This window comes from Caloenas nicobarica, chromosome 1 (genome assembly GCF_036013445.1).
Source record: "Caloenas nicobarica isolate bCalNic1 chromosome 1, bCalNic1.hap1, whole genome shotgun sequence".
In the NCBI taxonomy this organism is placed as follows: Eukaryota; Metazoa; Chordata; class Aves; order Columbiformes; family Columbidae; genus Caloenas; species Caloenas nicobarica.
The window spans coordinates 90,679,167-90,702,114 of NC_088245.1; the positions used below are offsets into that span (position 1 = coordinate 90,679,167).

General features: G+C 46.0%; 1 protein-coding gene and 1 long non-coding RNA gene across 2 annotated transcripts in view; one reads left to right on the forward strand and one right to left on the reverse strand.

The window, feature by feature from the left end:
* Nucleotides 1-1,173: 1,173 nt before the first annotated feature.
* On the reverse strand, nucleotides 1,174-2,858 carry LOC136003192 (uncharacterized). Its single transcript, XR_010608040.1, has 3 exons — nucleotides 2,775-2,858; nucleotides 2,206-2,271; nucleotides 1,174-1,538 (listed from the first exon to the last, which is right to left on the reverse strand). It is a non-coding gene; the product is annotated as an uncharacterized LOC136003192 (long non-coding RNA).
* The window catches only part of RCSD1 (RCSD domain containing 1), a 35,067-nt gene continuing 14,927 nt past the window's right edge, over nucleotides 2,809-22,948 (forward strand). The window contains exon 1 of the mRNA XM_065658563.1: nucleotides 2,809-2,890. Coding sequence (XP_065514635.1) covers nucleotides 2,885-2,890 — 6 coding nt within the window. The 5' untranslated portion in view covers nucleotides 2,809-2,884. The remainder of the gene's footprint in view (nucleotides 2,891-22,948) is intronic.

Sequence of the window (22,948 nt, forward strand, 5' to 3'; positions counted from 1 at the left end):
GCTAGGATGAAGGATTTTCTTGCACCTCTCCCTGACATGCTGCCCATAGCAGGAGCACCATTCATTTGGCCTGAAGCGAACTTGCTGTTTTGGCCTCACATACCTTGAAAAGAATCAGCTGGGAAGCTGCAAAATGCAGGGGTCCAAAAGCACAACATTTTCTCACTCAAATGACATTTTCCCCTAGAGTCTGTTTTAATGGCAGTTGTGATGACTGGATTTTTTTTCCTCCTGAGCAGAACAGATGTAGAAACTTATTTTTGCATATACACAGAAGTTAGTCTCATAGACACTGCTATATTCCAGAAGGTCTGTAAGCAGAGATACACAGACATGCAGAGAGTCATATTCTAAAATATCTCACACTCATACTTGCATGTACACATCATGTAAAACACCCGGTTCCTCAGCATAACCTCCCTTAATAATGTTTGTCACAAGGTTCTTGCAGTTAAAGCAAGTCAGTTGTTTGTTTCAGATTTTTTGGTGTTTTTCACTCGAGAAACAAGAAAGTCTAGAGCAAATCCACACCTCATGTCTTCCTGGCTGGAGAAAAAAGCATATACCACATTTCTGTGTGTTCTCTCCTTGCTCCTTCAGGAAAAAAGATTTAGCATTAATAAACTGAGTACTGTGTACCATGTTCAGAGCAATGGCATTTGGGAATCCTGTGGCAGAAGAGATTTGCCTTGTGGCAAGATACTTCAGAGCAGAAATAAACAGGGTGAAGAATTGTGGTGGGGCAGCTGCAACTACCTTTGCTTTATTAGTACGGGTAAAGTGATACTATCTCTACCTACCAGTTTCCTTTTTTGTAGACCTAGGCAAACAGTTTCCTCCACAGAGTACAACTCTTGAAAGCAGAAAGAAAATGCTGAAATAGACCCTGAGCGGCATGAAACAGCCATTGGAAGTGTGTGATTTTGGTCATCCATTACATGGCAGATATCTTGGAAACGACACTTGGTGACCAGTGCCCACAGTGAAATCCCCGAGCACGAAACCCTCCTTCTGTCCCGACAGCAGGCAAAGCTGCCCTCCCCACCTCGCCCTGCTCCTCAGTTCAGTTCCTGTCCCCTCTCCTAGCATGCCATTGTCAGGACTTTTAAGAGATCAATAGGATTTCCAATCGAGAAGGAATTTCATGTTTCTTTTAGATTTTTAAACTATCATCTGTAGTTACAGCATCTTCTGGTTGCTTACAGCAGAGGAGTTTCAACTAATTCAGTGTTTCAGCAACAGAATATTAATTAGTCCTCTTGCCCAGTTTCCAGATTGCAACAACTCAATCCATCCTTCTTTTGGCTGAGTGCTGAGCAGCCACTGTATATTGAATTTGGGAGATAATGAGATCATTATTTAAATCTGCTAATTCCACAGGAGTCCTATAGCATGCAGTACAGCAACAGTTAACTATACTGTAAGAACAACTGTGTCGAGACAATTTATTGGTGACAATAATCTGGGATATCATGATGGTCACAGTTAAATCCATTCTGGAGTGTTTTCCTCCATAGCGAGCAGGGACTCATGAAACGCTGCAGAGGAAAAGTATGCATCCCTTTCAGAAAAGATGCTTTAACCCTCTTCTGCCCCCAAGGTATCATCCCAAAATGATGACAACATGACATTGTGTCACTTTGCAGCTGCATGCAAGGCAGGGGAGCCAGCAGAAGACAAAGGGAGCGTTTCCAAATTCCTCTGCACCACCCTGCTCTCAAGAGGTGGGGACTGAAATTCTTGAGAAGGAGCATATGCAAACAGTTGCTAAAACAGGAACGAGATGTCTAGTTTACAACACTGCGATCTGAAGGGAAAGGGAAACCGCAGCAAAACATTCCTGGGGCTTATTTTTTCCCATCTGAATTTTTCTACCACCACGGAAGCTTCTCATTTCCAGTGCACAAGCTTATTCTTCCCTGTGAAGGGAGAGAAGAACATCCTGCGCCTCCTGACCTGGCAGCATGAGACACAAGTTCAGGGTGGAATGAGCTAGTCCTGCCTTACAGCTAGCCAGTGACACCTGGCATGGGGTCCCCCTGCTTGTGCCCACATTTGTGCAGGTCCCTTCACACCAGACCCCTGATCTCTTTTGGGGGATCACCCAGCAGCACAATAGTACTGCTGACATTATGGCAACCCTGGGAGTCCCAGCCGTGCACCAGCACCCTGAAGCCTTAAATTCTGCTCAGTTGCAATGATCACCTGTTCTCTGCTCCTCTTTTGTGTCTCCAACCATCCTAAAGGCAGTCCACTGCTGACTGAAATTACCTAAAAGTGTGATGGAAGAGAGAAGGGAAGCTGCAGTTAGAGGCAAAAAGATTCTCCTCAGAAATAAACAGCTTGGAAAAGACCCTGCAGCCTTGGTAAGGGAAGCACGGACAAGGGAAAGATCCAGGCAGACACCAGGAGAGAACTGCAAGCAAGGGAGAGAAATAGAAGCAAAATGGGACAGGGGAGGAAAAAAACCAATAAGGTAAGGTGACAGAAAACACAGAGAGGAGAAAGAAAGGAAGGGGGAAAATGCACATGTGGTGTCCCCAAGTTTGGGCACAGCAGCAGGGTTTGCTGCTTGTTGTCTCATGAGGCCGGCACTTTGGGAAGGACAGTATCTGTTTAGATTTGTGTCTAAATATAAACCCCGATTGCCTTGCCTCCCCCTCCTCTCGCCTCCCTCCCTTCCTCTCACCCACCCGCCCTTCTTCCTTGCTCGTCGTGCAGGGCCACTCGCTGGGCTCTGTCAGTTTTCAAGCAGGAGCTTGGATGTTACATACCCTCCACGGCGGCGTGATTTTGCCCTGGCTCGGCTGAAGTTTTCCCACAGATAAGAGGGAAAGGGGTGGGGAAGAAAGATTGCCCCGAGGACACCTCTCTCTTGCAGGACATGGAGGTAAAGAAAAACTTTTATTTCCACTAGCTTGTGACTGGCTCCTCGATCTGTATTAGCTCCACCTTGCAAAGTGATTTCTCTCTAAAGGCAGCTCAAAATATCTTTTAGCAGCGGTTCAGATAAATGTCTCTCCCTCCCACCCCTGCCTGGGCCATACACCTCAGAATGTTTCATGAGGTTTAGTCCAGATTTGGAAAATAGGGGATGGTATGAAGAGAAATTACATCTGTGAAAGGGGAACGAAGAAGGACTGCTGTTTACTTTTTTTGTCTCTGAGGTGAGAAATACAGTTAAATTTTAAAAGGCATCATTTTGAAAGGAGGTTTGAAGAATTCAGTAAAAATGGGGACATAAGGAGAATGAACAAGCCATACAGGATTAGTGGGCTCCCTGGGGCTGATCCCTACCCAACCCAGGCAGCAACAGCTGTGATTTGGACCCAAAGCAGTGTGTCCCCCCTGTTCCACGTGGACTGGGCAGTCTCACTTTCATTATTGATAGAGTATTTTGAGTCGAGAAAGAGGACCCAAGAACTCTTGCTTTGGCCAGCTGAATGAGTAGCACACCCCCAGAGGGTTTCCTCTGCCCTTTTCCCCATGCTGCATCTCCCATGCTTCAGGAGAGTCAGAGCTCTTATCTCTGGGTGGGCACAAGGCTGGTGGACAGGGGTGTAGGAGTCAGGCTTCCCTAGTATTTAAGTCCAAGCCTTCTCCTGTGCAGCACTCCCTTGGGCAAGGCAGTTCACCTCCCCTTGCGTCTTTGCCCATTCATATGAAATAGGAGTGATGGTGCTTGCTTTCCTCATGTCAGACTGGATTCACCAGCTTTTCAAACAGTTTTTTAAGTGGCAGAGGAAAAAAAAAAAGTATTTATTTTTAGGAGGGGCACAAGAGATAGAAAGGCGATTACAACATTAGCAAAACCTCAAATGATGAAAGAACACTTTTGGTATATCTCTCAGCTAAACACAGATCTTACTAAACACTTTCTATTATCTTCTCAGAGAAGCCTTTTTCTGCATCAGTGCAGCCCCAACAGCAGGGGACGTGCAACAAAGGCAGGGAACCGTGTGCTTGAGGCACCACTACAATTTTTCTTTGAAGATTTCCAGCACACAGCTCAGCCGGGCAGTTCTGATAACATCCAGGTGCTAACATCGCAGTCCTTGTTATCTGTGCTGACCTGCCCTCCAGGCGAGGGTAAAGATCAGGCACATTTATGTCAAGAAATGTCCTCAATAGGCTATCTAAACAGATTTTGGTGTGGAGAAGGACCAAGCAGTGATCAGACCAACTCAGCACAGACTCCATGCGGCATGGCAAATATATAGCTTTATAAAGGTTTTTAGGTTTGACAGAGCCTGGACCAGTAACTGCTAATGCTTGTTTTATTCTTTTTCACTGTATAGTATCCTGTGATGTCTGGGAGGGAAAGGGGAGTCGAGCTTTTAATTCAACTGCTGTGCACAAGAGGCCACATATGGAGCGAAGACTAAATGAGGGCTGAAGCAGATATTTTGTCATGTTGACGACATTCTCCCCCACCCTCTCTCCTGTCCACACACGAGGCCTGCACGAGTATTTTCTGTTGTCTGCTGCAGCGGTGTTTCAGAGTAGAAAGGGACAGACCTGCCATTTCCTCTGGGAGACACGTGTGACACGGAAGGTCTGACGGTCAGGAAGCTTCTCTGAAGTATTTAACTTAAGACTCTCTGGCTCTTGATTCTGTTCCTTTACCTCTATTTCCCATTCTTTCCCCATGTTACTTTGGTTTTTGATCATCTGTAGATTGCTGCATCTATTCTTATTTTTAAAACAGCTCAACTCCCAAGACATTTTTTAAGTAGTGCACTTGGCTTCCCTTCCTGCCTCAACCCTCCTAAAACGTGGTTAATATCCCAAAGGTAAGAAGATAGTAAAACAAAACAGAGCTAAGAGCAAAGACGTGAGTTCCCACCCGCCAATTCTCTGCTCTGTTTCTTCATGAGAGCTTTTCACAGGCAGCATGAGCAGAACCCAGAGACTCCCTACAGCTTTTTGCTTTAAAAAACAGATTTAATGGTCCTGTGCAACAGGAACAAGAAGTTTTGTCATTTCCCCATTTGCTTCATCTGTGGCAGGCAGAGCTGCTCTGTCCTTTCCTGCTGGCATAACTGGCAAGCTCTTTGCTCTACTGGGACACATGAGGATTACCAGCATTAGGGAAAAAAGGGCAGAGGGCTGACCTAGCCAGCTGATTTCCATCACGTCTCTGGCAGGAAGTCCCTATTTTTGAAAAACTCACAGAAGCAAGATAGTTGGGATTGCTTTCTTAGAGCGGTTTTGTTGTTTTGCTGCTCCTTAGGGGCTAGTACCTACATTCTTAGCCATTTTGCTGCCAGAAATGTGCCACATTGAAAGCAGTAACTGTAACCATTTAAGATCCCAAAGGAGAAAAAGGCAGCAAAACCCAGTTCTTGCAGTGCATGTGATTTTCTGAATCTGCTGATCTTCAGGCTGATTTTTTGTGTGTGTGAAGACTAACTTCTTGATGCAAGATAGATCTGAGAATCCATTTTCTTTCCAGTGTTACAACCAATGGAAGGAACTTGAAATCATGAAGCTTGCATCACAGACTGTTAACATGAGGAGTTCATACCAAAAATTTGTAAGGCTGGCACTGGCGAAAGCTCAGCCACTTGTGAAAAAGCAGCCACTAAACCTTCTTTGCACTCATGGTACAGAAAGGATCAGAAATTATTGTGTTGGTTTGTTATTTTACATCTTCAGAGTTGGTTCAAGCTGTCTAATTCTCACAGCTATACCAAACCTTGCTGAAGATGTTGCGAGTTAAGGCATCCGCAGAAAGTGCCTGTGGATTTCTGCAGCCCATTTTCAACCGCAGTCATGGCGTTCCTCTCCCCAGCCTCTCTGCAGGAGCTTGGGAGCGTGGAGACATTTGAACTTTGCTTGCACAGCAAGGGGAAGCAATCCAAGACCGAGTTCCTCTTTGGTGGCTCCCTATGTGCGATGGGTTCCCTAAGCTGAGATGGTGCAGCAACCAGGTTTATTTTGTGAAGGCTCCTCTCTTCTTTGTGCCTACCAATGGATATACCTTCTTTCTGTGACATTTCCAGTCCCACATCTCTTTTCTGCAACTAGCTCCTGCTAGATCTTCATTTTGCCTGTTGCTACACTGGCTCAGGAGAGGGAAAGCTTTTCCAGGCTAAGAGCAGTTCTCTGCTCACTTTGCCACTTCTCTTCTGGGCAACCTACTGGACATGGCTCCAGCCCCAAGCTCTGTGCTCTCCCTACACCACAATGTCCTCATATGGGACATTTAGGGAGTGATGGGTCTCCTGCTCTTTTCAGTAAAGCTCCCTCCTGTGTCAGGTGAGGATGCCACAAAGAGGTCCTGGGTCCTGCCTCACTCCTTTAGCGAGCAGCAGAGCAGTGCGGAGAAAATTCCTGAGTCCTCCGTTCCCTATCTCACTGAGAGACTGCAGAAACCTCTTGGGGTTCAAACACATCCCCTCTTTCAAGAGGTAAGCTGAGAAGCCACTGCTTGCTTTGTGCTGTGGTCAGCCAGGCATCACGACTGAGCACATTTCCAGGTCTAGTATCCCAACTGCTGCGTCCTCCCAGGAGCCACAGGGGATGATTCCCCTGCCCAAACTACAGGGCAGCTTGCTTTCAGCAGAGGCACTTAGCCTGTCCCTAGGAAAAGTGCACTAAGGGTATGTGACCCATCACCCAAGAGTATTGAAGTGGAGGGAATGGAGGAAAGGATACCTGGTAGAGTGTAGCCAAGAGGGCTGAAATTGGTAACCTTTATTGTCCTCATAGCAGCAGGACAGTAAGCCACGCAGAGGTGAGCCAGGCTGAGCGAGGTCCCTGTCCACCCTTGCAGCTGTGGAGCCAAGATTAAGTACAAGCATTACGCCATGGTTAGCTCTGCCAGGAAACAATTTCCCTTTCTCAGGAAGCTCTGCTGCTTGGCTTTCATTCCAAAAGTTAGAACATTCCTTTTCCACTCTTTTTTCTTTTTGCTTAGCAGAACATTTTGACCTCAGATATACTTGTTTTCGGTGTTTTCTCCAGAATCATAAAAATGACACATTTTCACAGAGTGTCTGTGTAGACAAAGGGAAGAGTATTTAAATATGCTAGGGGAGGTACCATATGACCCCATTTTACTTCTCATGTCCGGCAGATTTAGGACCTGCCTGACAGTAAACAGCATGTTTGCAGTAGAGGATCCTGGAAAGGATCAGGTTTGCCAGACTTCCACATCCCAGTGACTGGATGAGGCCTCCCTCTTGAAGGACAGAAGGGAACAAAACCAAACACCATGGGCTGTGCTGTGATGCTTTCTTGTACCTAGCAGAGACCCCAGAGCAAATGGTTTGCAGAATTAAAGCTTTTCCTGTGTCGCTGGAAAGGGATGATTCTTCTGAACCCCCGCTCCCTCTCACCTTTCATTGAGTATCCCAGGTCATGGTGATAGCATTTTAGAAAAACCTTCCTTCCTGTACTCCACAGTCTAACTGGCAGGCCATGTTACTGTTGAGCAGCATGTTATACATACCCTCTCATATCTTCTCATACATTCCCAGGATCTGCTTATCTGAAGAACAAGGGAAAACATCAGCATTGCTTTAGTGATAGGTGCTTCCAGGAAAGTGCTGGTGTTCTTCATGGAAATGACCAAGCCCATACAAACTAGGAGTGGTTTTCCTTTCTGTTTCCACGTGGCTGGTTAACAGTTGTGGAGCGGTGGATGCTCCTTTTCCTAAAACACCAACTCTACAGCCTGCGTTTAGGATCTGACATGGCAGCTGTACCCAGCACCAAGAGAACCTGTTTGGAGGACCTGTTTTACTGGTGAAGCCTTTTTGCTACCTTGCTACAATACCACAGAGACACAGCTTGTCTTGGTGACTTACAGACAACTATATGCCTTTAGCAGTTTGCAGCACAGCATGCATAAGGATGAATTTGGTCTAGAGACAGAAGATCTGTTGTGCAAGGAGAAGTTAGTATTACACATTCACTGCACAGTTGCTTCACATCTAGTTATTGTCAGAGGCACAGGGCACTTCTTTCTTATGGAGCCTGTGTAGGCTTGGATTTAAGTCTCACTTCATCCAAGTCACAATGTATCCAGCTATGAGTCTTATGCCAGAAATGCTTTTACATTAACATCAAGCCTGAGGTGTATCTTTATGATATCTTATCATCACTATATGAGTCCTGGTAATGAACTGAAAAGGATGAGGCTTATCTGCCCCATTAGTGCCAAATGAAGTTTTCACCTGTTAAAAAGGAAAAAAGACATTAGGCCAAATGAGCACATCACTTGTTAAAGCAAAGACCCAGACCTCACTTGTCAGATTGGCAGCCCGTACAGATGCATTCCCTTTTTCTTTTGATCTTCAGCATCAAATTTTAAAAGAGCTCAAAACCCACACAACAGACAGCAAGGTGGTAAGCTAGTTTTTGCATACAACTGTCCTTACACAAATAAACCTGTTTACCCTTTATGACACAGTGTTTTGGTCAGCGTGGATGACTAGTGGCCAATCTGCAAAGGATCCTGATTTACCACTGCCAACTTCAACAAAGCCACTGTTCGTCTCAGGCTCCTCAAATGCATGCTCTCAGCATGACTGGACCACAGCTCAGATTGTGCTTTTGTACAAGTTGGTAGATATGGCATGCAGTGATGCTTTTCTGAGCATCTTGAAGTCTTCGCAAAATATGGTCCTTTTCCCTTATGCTCTATCACTGAACCAAGCTACATGCTGCTTCTTAAGGCAAGGAATTTACAGCTCACATAGATCACAGCTTTTCAAGCGCAGAGAATTAACACATGCAGTTTGGAAAGCCTCGGTATCTAAAGGATGCAGACCAATGACTTGTTCAGAGAAAGACACAAAAATACAAAGGAGAGGGAGAGCTGACTCAGAAGAATGGAGTTAAACAAGTCAGTGTGGCTTTGCAGTGAGGCAGAGGACAGTAGCCTAAAACTTTCAACAGAAAGGAAACAGAATTAGTTAGTACATTGGAAAAGCAGTACACCTAGGAATAATGGGATCCAATTAACGGGAAGATTTCTATTTCACTGGTTAGCAAGAAAGACTTCTAGCAGTGAGGTCTAGTGTTACTTGGAATAGCCTAGTGGAAACCAAATGTAGTGGAAACCTCTTTCCCATGAGAGATTCAAAAATAGACTGGACAGAGCATTAGAGAGATAATGTCAGGAGCAATCTTCTATTGCATTCAAGCAATAGTATTGAGAGGGCCACCAGAGGGACAGGACCATACTGTTTCTGCAGCCCTTCCACGTGTGGAGCTGCTAGCAGAAGCTAGTGTTTATTCAGCATCAGGCCTCAAAAGCATTGATGATTCCTTCCTGCTACACCACACTGTGCAAGCCCTGCAAACTTCTGCCTATGGGAAACTTAGGTCAAAATAAATTGGCGTCATATCTGCAAGAGTCTGGGAACTCTTCTTTTATTCCCTGTGTAAAACAGAAAAGCAATTCTGTTTGTATTCTTTCTTCCTGTTTTAAGAATGGGTTTCTTTATCATTTAACTGTGTACTGCAACAGCAATCGTGGGTTATTCAAGTCAATAGTCTTGAAATACCTTACTGCTGAGTGCCATGTTTCCCTGATATAAGTTCAGATGAAATGGGTCCTGTTTTCATGTACATGGAGTTCAGCTTGTGTGCCAGGTTTCCTAGGAATTTCACTCCTTAGGCCCTGCAGCAAGCATGTGTTTAACTTTTGAAAAGTGCATAGTGTAATTTGGTTGCCTACTTAATCTTTACAAAGTGCTCCGATTTGTCAGCTCTGTGTCCTCATGAAAATCCAGTGTTTTCACTCCAATTTTTGAGGTATTAATTCCCTATTAGAGGCAGAGGGGCTGCCCATGCAAACAAATACAGGGATGCATACTGGTCCCCTAGACAGCAGGTGCCTGTAAAGAGGAGAGTGGAAGAAAAGGGGTGGATTGCTGAAACATGCTGGAGCACGAGGCGACAGGAGATTTAAGATACCAAGTCAGACAGATCACCCATACAGAAAGGAAACAGTTGTAGCACCTTCTCTTTCATCTCCCAGCTCAATGCAAAGTTGTATTTTCCAGTCCTATCAGGAGTTCTAATCTCAAGTAATATCAAGTCTTGCTCTGTACCGCTCAAGAAGCCTTTGCCCACAGCCACCCAGGGATTTCTTCTCAGCCCTTCTCCTCTGCTTCTTTGTATGCACTGAGCATGGGACTCACCTTCCTTGACTCTGCCCTCCCACCACAGCCTCCTGCCCTTGGCACTGGCATCTCACGCTGCTCCAGTTCTAGCCTCAAGCACCTGCTGTAGGTGACCCACCAGTGACACGCTCCATACCAAGCCCTGCAGGGCTTTGCTCGGGAGTGTGATGCTCAAGGTCCAGTCTCACAGGGTCCATCCCCCGCTGCAGCTTCACACTCTGATCCAGCAAACTGAAGCTTGCATCATCTACAGCAGCTCTTTGAGCCTTTGTAGCAGGCACCGGTTTAGTCTGTAGATTCTCAAAGGTGAAAGCTGGAAGCCTTTTCTTTTTGTAACCTGTGGGAAAGAAAAGCTATCCAGTAATGAAACTGTCATACTTTATTTCTTCTGCCTCTGCCCTACAACTCAAAAATTGCTGGATCATTCTCTTGTAAGTTGAATATAATTTTTCTTCTCAACACCTTTCATTTTAAGGTCTGTGAATTCAGTGACATGCTGGCCAGAGCTTCCTAGTGTCAATTTACTTGGTGAGCAAGTGGCTTGTAGGCACTGAGCCTGCGCTTCCTGCACACCTGGTTCCGGTGGCCCAGCTTTAGCCTGGAGAAACTGTGCCTGAGGGTGAGGGAACTTAGTCCCCATTCTTGCCACAGAAGGAACACGTGAGAGTTTCAATCGGCCGTCAGGAAAAAGAAATAGAGCACTGAAGTATGTAGGGTATTTCAGAGCTCTTGCAAACATTGCATTTCTCCTTTACAGCGTTGTTGGGAGAATTTTATAAGCAGGTTAACTCTGAAACAGAGATCATTATCTTTCTCAGATCATAGAAAAAAATGCATGTCAGAGGCTAAGCTGCAGCTTGAGAATTACTTGTACGCATTTTCCTTAGGGTGTATAGTAGTCATTTACCCATGGAAATCACTCAGTTCCTAATGCATCATGAGAGCTGATCCAGACTGGGCTGAAAATTCAGACAGGAGTTTTCAAGCATAACTGCAGATGGCAGCTGCCTGGATTTGTTTGCACAGTGTAGAGCCTGGTTTGCAGGGGTCTTGCAAACTGGAGACTCCAGACAGAGCCGAAGAGAGGGCAGCTGCTGAGAAAGCAGCTTCACAGACCCAAATCCTTAGTGCCACTGGGCCCCCTGAGCCCTCCAGGATCCAGCTTAAACGACATCTCTGTGGATATACCTTAGTGTTCACACCTCAAGCTGTCTGCTAGCTGCATGCTTACTATCACTTTCCTCCACTCCATATCTGTGTATCTTTTTCGACTAAATTTCTGGCTCAGATAAATATGAACCTCCTTCTCTGACCTATCTGTATCCAGTGTAGACCTAATCTAAAAGCAATGTGTTTCAAAGATAGCGCAGGCCTAACTGATGAGTCCTGGGAGCTGCAGCAGTTGGGAGCTCTGTGTGGACTCATTTACCCCTCTTATTTTCTGTTCCCAGCATGATAAATGAAGAGGAGTTCAATCCCTGTGCTGCTACAACTAGACTGTCTCCAGTGTTGAGTTTAAATGAGGAGGTATCACTGTATAATTAAAGCATTTAATTGAAGTATTTTGAGTTGTACCTGCTTCTTACATTCTCTGTATCCCTTCTTTGACTGTCCAGTGACTTCGGTTTCTAATTTGAACTTCTGAATAGCTTCAGATTAGAAAATTAATGCAGTCTGCGCATGCCCCTGCTCGAAGTTCATCCTCTTTAACCATTCTGTCAGTCCAAGAGCAGTCCCTTCCTCATCCCACCTGAAGCATCCTGCATCTGAGTCTCCTCCCATTGAAGTTCATCTCATTTCAGACCTCTGCTAAAAACGGGGCTTTTCTCCTCACCTCACGTGAGGCAAGCAAGGGAGAAGCTAAACTGAACAGCAGCTGGAAGGTGACTTATCGGGCTGAGCTGTTTTCCAATACAGGAGCTGGTCCATTCGCTCAGCTGTTTCCTTCAGAGCAGCTGCCCAAGCATCTCTGCGTAGGTGAGATGAGAGTGCAGCCTCGCATCATGTCTGCAGCTACAAGGCTATGCGAGTCGCTTAAAGCAACAATATGATTCGGATGGTTTAAAATAATTATTTTCTACAAGGCACATTTTAACCAACAGGGAGCTGCTCATCTCAGAGGCCTGTATCAGATGATAACCATGGTTCATGCATCTTCTTCCCCACTCTCAAACAGCGTGCATGCATGCCCAGCCTTCCTGGCCACCTCTCTGCCCTGCGCCATAGTTGAGGAGGTGGCTCCCATGAGATGGGATGCATGTGACTGCATTACTTCCCTTCTCCCTCTGGGAAGCCTGGGAGGTTTTGCTGGTTGTTCCTCCGTTAGCTCACCCCTCATCCTTCTAGAGCAGTGAGAGCTCCCAAGAACAAGGCCTGGAAGTACACGCAGAGAGGCACCGATTAATTTGGGGGAAGTTGACAGGCTGTGTACAGTTCCCAGACCATTAAGAAAAACAGACGTCTGAGAGGGAAACATTGGGAAACTGAGAAGTATCCTGGGGAAAACCCTGGCCAGGAATGGAGCTCTGTACAAGCAGCTGGTGCAAACAGCACGTTATGCAAGCAGCTACATCTCACAGTGGCCATCGCTGTTGTTCTTCATACTACCATCTCACCCTTCCACCCATGGAGGCATTTGCTAGTGGTGCAAGTATCTCACAGACAAATCCCAGATACTGGCTGTACAAGCTGCTAAAGACATATGGGAAGCTATATGCTCCAGTCCAGCCAGACCAACATCCTGGTAACAGCTGTTGTCAGCTGTAGATTAAGACATCAGCATCACTCTACTAGAGGTAGAGATCAGCCCTCCGCTCTGAAGGAGCTATTGCACGTCTAGAGTGTCTGTGGATTCCTAAAACAACAAAACCTCATCAACTTGCCTATTCAATGGATAATTTCTGAGAAATAACCCCTTTCTTTCCCCCACATACCTTTCACATGAAAACTATATTTTAGGTATCTGCAGTAGCTCAGATCTGGTTGTAACAACCAAGTTTTCAGACAGCATTTGTTGCTAGAAGGCTCCCATGAGATGGAAAGAAGGAGTTAAAGACAGGGCTATGTATTCTGCCTGACACACCAGAAAAGCCAGAGGTCTTCCTGAGCTAGGTGGAAAGCTGTGTAGGTGTTCATCTAGTTTAAGTTTGGAGAAATGAAAAGTGGTGCTGCTTGAAAGACAGTGGGGAACTTCAGTTATTTAGGAAAGTGGTGCATTGGCTCTCAGATGACACTGAACTCCTGCTGCCAAGTTAATGCCCACTAGCCTCCTTCATTGTGACCTGCTTTGAGAGAGGAGCTGACGGCTGTATTTGCCTGGGCATTTCAGAGTAACGAACCTTGTTTTCAGCATCCCAATCCGGCAGCACTCATGTTTTAGAGGCACAAAGTATTTCCCTAAAACCACTTAGAGTTATTGTAAACTTGATGGAAAAAGACAGCAGATGTGTCACTGGTGTTCATTTGGAGCAAGGGAAGAGCTCTGCAACATCAACATCATTCTTTTAAGGCCAAATGCTCATTAGAATGGGCAATAAGAATGAAAAGTAATTTTTTGAAACTGTTTGTTCCAGATAAATACAGCCAGTACTTTTAAAACAGACATATTGACTTGAAGGAAATAGCAGGACATTGAGTTCCCCAGTCTTCATAAAGGGAGTAGACACATTGATCTGGTCTTCTAGTATAGTCAAACTTAGTAATGGCAGAGATCTTTGTTAAACTAGTTGCGTCTTTGTATGTCAGTGCTTAAGGTTACTGATGGCTCACGGTTCCAGTTGGCAGTGTATAGGGTACCACTGGGTAGTAGTTAGATGGTTTGAAATACATTACCACCTACAGTAGCCAGATAGTAAACCATCAACTTCTTAACCTTGCTGTATTCTTTTTTTTTTTTTCTTGAAGCTGTAGAACCTGAAATATCTCAGCCTTCTCTAAAAGGGTATGTCTTGGCCTCATCATGGCAGAGTAATTATTGAATGGAGACACTAGTGCACCCCAAAGACTCAAAAGGGAGAACCCCGTGTGGTATGTTGGGCCTTAAAGCCCAGCACAGATGAGTTTTTGAAGTTGCACCATTTCAGGTGAGACGAAGACCCCTCTTGCATGGAGCTGCTCCAGAGGAAGGCTGCCATACTGCTGGTGTGGACACAGCCTTTCCTTCTTTCTCCCCTTGTGTGGCTGGGTATGACTGCATCCAGCCAGATATCAGCTTTATCCACAACCTTTTTCCTGCTGCCTGAAATTATTTCCATGTTGGCTGCCTGGCCTGTCTGCAAGCAGCTGTGTCGGGCTTGTAATGAGGCAATTACGTGCGCACAGCCCTTTCACAGGAAAAGCTGAGGCCGTTTCTCCTTAAGTTGATTGGAGGCTTATCTGTTTCCCCTGCTTTCCCAGCCAAACCAGTCACCTTGTCTGTAGGCAACTGGCCTGGCTGGCAGTGTAGATTTTTACCTCCCCATCTAGTTCTCCTACCCTTTCCTCTTCACTGTCTGCAAGCAAACATTGTCATGTACCTTAAAAACCTAGGGATCTTGATGACCACTATCTCTTCTTACTGTACAGGGCATGGCTTCTCTGCCCTGTAGCATCAGGTCTCGCTGGTACTTTACAGCCTTTTATTTCACCTTCCTACCTCTCATCCCAGCCTCCTATCTTCTCACTGCAATAGGAGTCGCCTTGCTGTTCCAGTACCTTTTGAGCCCTTCCTCTTGAATATTCTGTCTTCTGGCACTATCGTTACTACTTTCAACATTTTTGAGCTTCTCCTTCCTCTTACACTGTTGGCTTAGTGGTCTAGGGAAATCCTTGTCTGACTCTGTTTGCTGTACGTGGACAATTGTTCAGGCACAGCCCTGCAGCTGCAGGCAGGAAGGGTAAGCTGAACAAACAGGGGATGCATGTGACCGAGATGTGAAATCTGTTGTCTCGCTAGCAAAGCATCTTCAAGACACCCTTATAATCATGGTGCATATTATATCTTTCTAAAAAATCTTTAGAAAACAGACTGAAATCCAATTAAAAAGATAGTTCACTGGGAGGGAATCCATCCTTTGTGGGTGCTGGACTTTGTCAGGACTTGCTTAGGACAAGTTTTGTGGCAAACAGGTCATCTCAGTTAATGTGTGCCCAAAGTACTCCATACCACACAAAATCCAGCTGGCTACTTCTCATGGATACAGATGTGAAATGCACATACCCGGTCTGGGCGCGTGTTCACGCAGAGCTGCAGGTGGGCTAATGATCCCTTGGGTGTGAGCTCAGAACCAAATGAGTGCAAGCTGTTGTGTCCTAGGTCAACTACAGGACAAATGTAGAACTGAAATACTGTAATCAACATCTTCAGCCTGGGAAAAACCCTTGCAACTACTGCCTGACTCAGCTGATTCCTTCACTTCACTAGGCACCTGCCTGCTCGACATTAAAATTCAACCAGTGCCTGAGTTGCTGCTTCTGTACAAGGCTGGGATCATCCTGCCTTACCTGTCCATGGGTGGTCTGCTGCCCAGACCAATCTGACATTAGAAATTAGGCATTTCTCTGTTACATTCTGCCTGCGCTAATCCTCATCTCTCCTCTCCACTCCTTTCACCAGGAGAATACTCTGAGCATGGAAAAATGCTAGCAAACAGAATCAGACATCTCACAAAAAGCACTCCTCACAGAAAAGGAAACAGTGATGCCCTTGTGTGGCTGGGGGTTTCTGCAACCACCTCAGCCAAGGACTCCCAAAACACTATACATACACACAAATTACTTGATTTATGTTTTAAATGGTCTTCCCTGAGCAGCAAGTCATGGCTGAACAGCCAGATGCCTTATGCAGCACAGTGCACAGCAGAGCCAGAGCTGCTCCTGCCTCCACAGGGGACGGGCTGAGGTTACATACGTTCTGCCCTCGCACGGGCACACTGCCTGGCAGAGACCAGGTGCTGCAGTTCGCTGCCTCTTTTGGTAACAATGGCACTTGATCAAACCTCTCTTGGCAGCCTTTGACAGATGTGAGAAGACACTTGCTCAGAAAGCAAATGGCCTGGGCTCCTTTCTGTTCTCAGAGGGTGTGGGCTCCAGACTCTTTGGTATGTCTAGCAAAGGGTGATTTTTAATCCAGTGCTTAGGGCAAGGCTAGGGTGAGCACTTGCCAGCCTGTTTGTTAAAGCTGTGCCAACACGTAGCAAAGGATTCCAGGTTCCCTGGAGAGAGGGGACCACACACACCCGCCTGATGGTCTGAGTGCTCTCCTGACAGATAAAACACTGGCTGCCCTCGAGACCAATTCCGTAGGGTATGCAGCAGTGGGTACATGTGCATCGAAATGGACTAACCTGTACATTGGCCTCTCAGCGGAGGCTCCTAACCATGCAGGTTTGAGGCAATGCTGCTGTAATGAATCGGCCCGCGCAGTGTTGGGAACATGTAGGCACTAGGCAACTGCCAAATATTGTCATTACTAAAAGGGAGACTCAAGATCTCACTTGTACCTTTCACAGTGATATTTGCCGGTTCTGCTAATCTCACCAGGCTGCGCTTAGCAAGCACGGATCGGGCACTCCTGAGAGCTACATACCATGGTGCAAAGAAAAGAACAACTTGCCATAAATCCAGCCTCAAGACTAGTGCGAGGAGGCTGGCATAACCTTACTATATAAGGGCCTTTCCAGACTGGACTGTTGATGTTAGGACACATTACTAATGAACTACACAGAGGGAAACAGGAGGCTGCTTTCTCCACCTTGGGCCCAGGAGGCTGTGAGGACAGCAGCAGCATTCCCACCTAATCAAGTCAAACTGGGACTTCATGCAGTAACTCTGATGAGAAGAGATGTCTTTTGGAAGATGTGAAGAAAGCTGGCATTGGTACCGACTGTCATGAAAAATGATGCTACACAAAATGAGCATCGCACCCACTTTGCTGGCAGAAAGGCATCAACAGCAAAGCAAGGGATTTCTCAGAGGGTAGGTCAAAATAACAATTATCTCATGTTATTTTCATCGTAGTCACTCTCTGCAACAGAAAGCAGTTAATGTACGCACCACTTCTAATTTCCTGATGCCTACAGATGTCTCCTATAATTCTGCTTCGAAGGACACAGCTCCTGGCTTGCACATCTGGCAGTGGCTGCTTTCTGCTGCCGTCTCCTCCCTCCCCACACCAGCTGGCTCTGCTGGCAGAGGCAGCCACAGCATCGCTGTGCACCTGCACTTGCGATGCTCTTGAACCACAACACTTAACTCCAGCCACTACCGGTGGTCCCTGTTGCCCAGTACAATTAAGGTGGGGTTTTATTCATGATAGTCATTTGCCTTGATATTCTGGAGCTCTAGGCAGTTGTGAGGTTGCTTGGAAGGACCCTGAGCAAGCTTCTGATCCAAACAGGCAGCAAAGCTTTCTTGAGAAAAGCCTCACTGCAACCATTGTTCTAATTATCCGGGCTCTTTTACACATAGGCATGGATAGCTCAAACCATCAAAAGAAGGAAAACCAGCAGGACTTTCCCCTCTAGTAGGCAAGGCAGGGAGTACAATGAACTATTTCTTCACAGTATTGCGGCCAGGTCCAACACAGCGCCCCTTCCTTTGAAAAGCATCTGTCCCTTTACTAGTTTCTGGCTACGTGGTACCTCCCACCTCCACTCAATTCCTGAATCTTGCTTTTGTGAGCCTTTAAATTTGTCAGATATGAGTCTCTACAGTTTTGAAATTACTGCACTGTATTTGGGAGCTGCCTGCTGTCTTCTAGATGAAAAGTGCTCATTGTTGCTGAACTGGAATGTCCTCACATTACCTTTTGGGCGTTACCTGAGTGCCAAGATGGCAGCAGCTCATGAGGGAACTCTCAGAATGAGAAAATCAAGACCAGATCACTACAAGTCTTGAGAAAAATGTTGCCCTAAAGCAAACTCTTTCCAAACACAGGGAAAATTTACATATTTTTACTTATTTTTTGTAAAGTAGGATTTTCCTGCCCTTTCTCCTAAAAACAAACAAAAACACAACCTCCCTTGAAGTCCACATTCCTCATACTCTTCTGCCATGTGTTTACAGTCAGAGCTCCTTCCTCTTTTCACACTCATTATAGCTATGCAGTAGCCTTGCAGTTGAGTTCAGACACACACTCATCCAATGTTCATTCATCTGTGGTGAGATGTGTTGTCCTGGGTACCACTTCTGAGGAGGGATGTCGTACCTCTCAGAGTTGTTCTTGTGGCTAACTTATTCACAGACTTTCGAGAGACAGGCTGGCAGTGATTTACACTCAGGCAAGAAGCTTGCTTTCCACTGAAAACATTACAAAAAGTTTGAGAGGAGACCTGAAATCTCTGTTCCTGCAACGTGCATTCCGGTAGTTGTAGTCAAATCTTTTCCAGGGCTGCTGTAAAAGCTCCTGTTTTCATTAAGACTAGAACTGAATAAAGCTGCTAGAGATCGCTGGGCTCTAATAACACTGACTGCCTTTAAGGTAGCATGTCTAATCGGGAGTCCTTACCTCCTCCTGCCTGCCTACGAAACTTCTGTGTCTAGTATTTTTCAAATTTTTTAATTTTTTTTTAATTTCTCAATTAGTGAGCACTCCCTTGTCTGAAGGAAACCAGAATCTGCAGCTACATAGAGATATGTACAGAAGATGCGTGTGCCTGAGTCAGAGGAGTCTTAAGCCCGTCTTTGGGGCCCAGGAGCTCAGACTGATCCCAACCTAATCTGAGGTCCCATTGTTTTCACAGAGTGTTCAGAAATCTGGAGCCCAGACTCCAGCATTCACAATACGTTCCCACAGGCTGCAGATTGCTTTCCCTGGAGCTGCAAGATTGAAGATCGAATCTGTTGCATGTGACATCGAGCAGATGTGGAGGCCACTCTGCACTGGCTGAGGCTTGACCTTAATGTAGAAAAAGCTTTAGCTTGAAGTGCAATTGTTCTCATGTGAGAAAGACAGAGGCTTACCACTAATTCATTTTGTTGCAAGTCAAACTAGAAACCTGTTTGCACAACCTTTAAAATGCCAGCCCTGCAAACAACAGCCAAGGATTTTGCAGAGCATGCTGGGATCATCATTAAACACCTCAAAATACCCCTTATACTCTTTCACAGCCAGATTGCGTGTCCTGATATCAGGCCCAGAATTCTCTTTGAATTTTCCAAATGCAAATTTTACTTTCTTTGCTCAGCTTTCTGTTGTGTTTCACTCCCACACCCTGGCAGTGGGGGAGCCATGGCAGTTTGAGGCCAGTTATTCCTCTTTGCCCAGCCATCTGATGGCAGCTTGGAGGAAAAGGACGAGGACTCTGTGCACACTGCCTTTCTTAAAGCTCACAAAATTCTCATCTGGGATATGAAATGGAGGTGTTTATCTTCTTGGAAGGGTTGATCAAAGAAAATACAACAGAAAGAAGTAGAAAACTACTTATTTTCTAGCATTTAGGATACATCTAGAAGATCCGCAAGGTATTCTGGTTTTATACTCTCCTGGAAAGTAACTAATATAGCTCTGATACACAAAGTTCACAGAGCTAGCCTAGCCCCACCAAAGGAAAATGCAGAAGTGTCTCACACAGTAGCTTTTGCTCTGGTGGAGCACAGCACAGTAATTATCACTCCTGTTCCATAGTGAATGGTGGGAAATGCAGGTAGGAGCCTTGACCGTGAATCCCAGGGGACTACGCTGACACAATGATGGACAGGACTGGCTCTAAGGTATCACAGAGCCACAGCTGCTGCCACTTCTAGCTGTGGCTTTTGCCAATAATTAAAATTTACCACAGATAGACAAGAACCAGCTTCATCGCCAGATGAGATGCCAAGTGAATAAATAAACTACATAAATCGCACTTGAAACAGGTTGCTGGAAGGTCTCCAGTGACACTGATTTGTGAAGAAGGGTAAAGAGAGAGATGGGAAGAAGGATGCTTCACTGGGATGGAGAATGGTCAGTGTAGCAAGAAGAGGTTTGTTTATTCACGGCTTGCATCTTCGGATGTGTTGCTTCTTGACCAGGGGGCTCAGCACGTTGCTGGGCCCCAGTTGGAACAAATATTGTGAGATTTCCTTCTGGGGATGTAAGAAGAGAGCCAAGGTGAGTGTGAGCCCCCCACTCACTGGGCAATCTGTGCTTTGCCTGCGCTGATGCTTTCGCAGATCACGAGGAGAAGGAGCAGGCTCAGATCGTGGGTAGCAGCCTCTCCTGATTTTTGCTGCCCAGTTCCTCATGCCATGATTTCAGGTATTTTCGCACCCTCTTGCCTTTCAGTTTGGTCCTTTGGGGGAGTTTGTGTTTTAAAACTACCCTGCTAACTTACCTCTCCTTTCCCAGTCCGAGCAATGTTCCCCTTTCAGTGTAATCCTGATGCCACTGATATACTTACATGGACACAGATAAACGAATCGGTTCAGGTTGTGTTGGCAGGAAGGTGCAAACTGGGATCCATCTAAATGGCAGATGCAGAGAGATGGCTTTGAATAAAAGTACGAACTACGTATGAAATTTTTCCTTCAGTAACCTGGGTCCAATCCTAATTAAAAGCTATTCTTGAGTTTTTTAAAGTTCATTTAAAGACGAGTTCCTTATGAGCTGCCCCTCTAATCTTATCTGCACTTATAAAATGCAAAAGCCAAAACAACTGGTGCCTATAAGAAGAGGCTGAAAATGAAAATACAGTTACCTATTTCCTGACTTTGAACAGACAAAAACAGTAGCATATTTATCCAGGTGAACCTAAACTTGTCTGTTCTGTGCTATTCGCTGCCTTAAGGCTAAGACCCACAACCAGGGACCCATTCCAGGTTTCTTTAGGTTATCTTGCTTGAAGAGTAAATGAACCTGGGGTAGAAAAGGATAGGCTGGTGGACTGGCCTCTTTGGACAATTGCCTTTAGAAGAGGTACCAAAGGTACTCCTAACTGAAGGAAATATCTTTTTTTACTTCAATTCATGCAGACACATTACTATTATGTTTTGCATCATTATTGAATATTATTGTGGCCTTTAAAAAGGTAGGACTGGTCTGACACACAGATGTGTTTGGCTGGTAATGAGATGCTTTCATAATGCATTCTCCAAAGCGTAAATTCACGTCCTCTCCAGATAGACAGGAACTGTGCCTTAGATGATGTACCATGTAAATGTTCAGCGGCCTTTTGCCTCCAGCTGGCCTCAGCAGTTGAATAGAAGGTGGGGCAAGGAGAAGAGATTAGCTCTTGCCTATGGAAATGGTCATCCCAAATTTGTGGGGCAGTATGGTAGGAGCTAGTACTGTCATCATGTCTCCCTTGCTTGATCTGCTGGTGAGTAGGACATCTCCAGGTCATCAAACCCTGTCCCTGCAAGGGAATCTTTTCAGGAGAGAGGCTACAGCACCTCACCGCAGGAGTAGGAGACGTTGACTCCCCTCTGGCCCCCGGGGAACCCTGCAGGGAGGCACGTTCCCCCCTGCAGCTTAACCTGTAATTCTCGAAACGTTGCTTTGCTTGTCAGGAACAGGTATTTGAGAAGTTCGAGAATGGCTCTTTTCAGCCAAGCCGATTGCAAATGAGCTCAGTTATGCTGAAAACCGGCACCTCTATCAGATTAAGGCTGCGCTGCTCCCCACACAAGCTGAGAGAGTTACCCCAGTGTACATGGTATAAGCTTTCCCATGCAGACAAGACCTGTGGCTGGCTGGCTCCTCAAATCCTGCATCTACCTTACTGAAAAATGAGAGGGGTAGGTTTCACATCTGGGAAGGCTTTGCAAAGAGAGCAGGTCGTTTGCCTTCGCAGGGCTGTGCCAGACAGGGAAGAAGGGGTCAGCAAGTGGCTCCATTCCCTCCTGAAATCTGGTGCCTTGATGAGGGTTGATGCTTTAATTTCAAAAGAAACCACAGCACTGCTTCCCAGAGTTTCTTGCTGGCCTCCAGGCAGAGCATGATGATGGTTTATTTTTACTTTAGTTTCCTCCCCACAGATGTGTTCCCCATTCCTTCCTTAGCTGAGCAGGTCCTACAGGCTTTATAGAGCTTTGCCTCTGCCATGCAGTGAGGAAAACCCGCTCCCCAGCCACCCGTGCAGCTGCTGCTGCTAGAAGTGGGGCTCCTCGAGATCTCTGACATGGTGTTTGTGGGGCTTTTGTGGGTGTCTAATGGAAACTTCTTCTGAATCGCTCAGCTGCCAGTAACGTGCTCCCCGTGATGGTTCGCAGGCGCTCCTTGAGTTCACAGCCTGCCCTCAACTGCACCTCAAGTGGGAGGCAACGGACCGCATGGTGAAATACCAGTGCCACAGACCAGGAAAGCCTTCACCAGCAGCCATGCAAAAATATGATTTTTCTGTCTTATCAGCCCTCTGAATGGGGTGACACATAAAGATACAGTTTCCTCAGCCCTTGGCCGGAGCAGTAAAGGGAAATGCTCACCCGTGCTCCTGCCACCCCTCCATCCCCTCCTGCCACGGCAGCTCAAGCGCGTGTCAGGCTGTGCTGCAAACTTGATTGCTGAAATGATCTGGGTTAAAAATAACCTTGTAAAGAGTTAAGGGGCGTATTTTTAGCCCAGATCATTTCAGCGATCTAGTTTACAGCACAGCCCCACAAACTCACATGGGTACAAGGCAGGGGGGATGGGGAGGGAGGAAAGGTCAAGGGAGAGTGAACAGTTTGAAACACAAGCTGTCTTTCTGCCAAAACCAGGACCTTATGAAACTGCACCCCGAAAGCACTGGCCCGCTCTTGTTTTCATCTAGCGTACTGGCAACTGCCTTCTTGTGGCGCTGTGTTGAGAGCTGGGTGCTGAGGATCACTATTTGTGGATCCTGTTTGTGTAATCAGGACACTAGCCCTGAGCC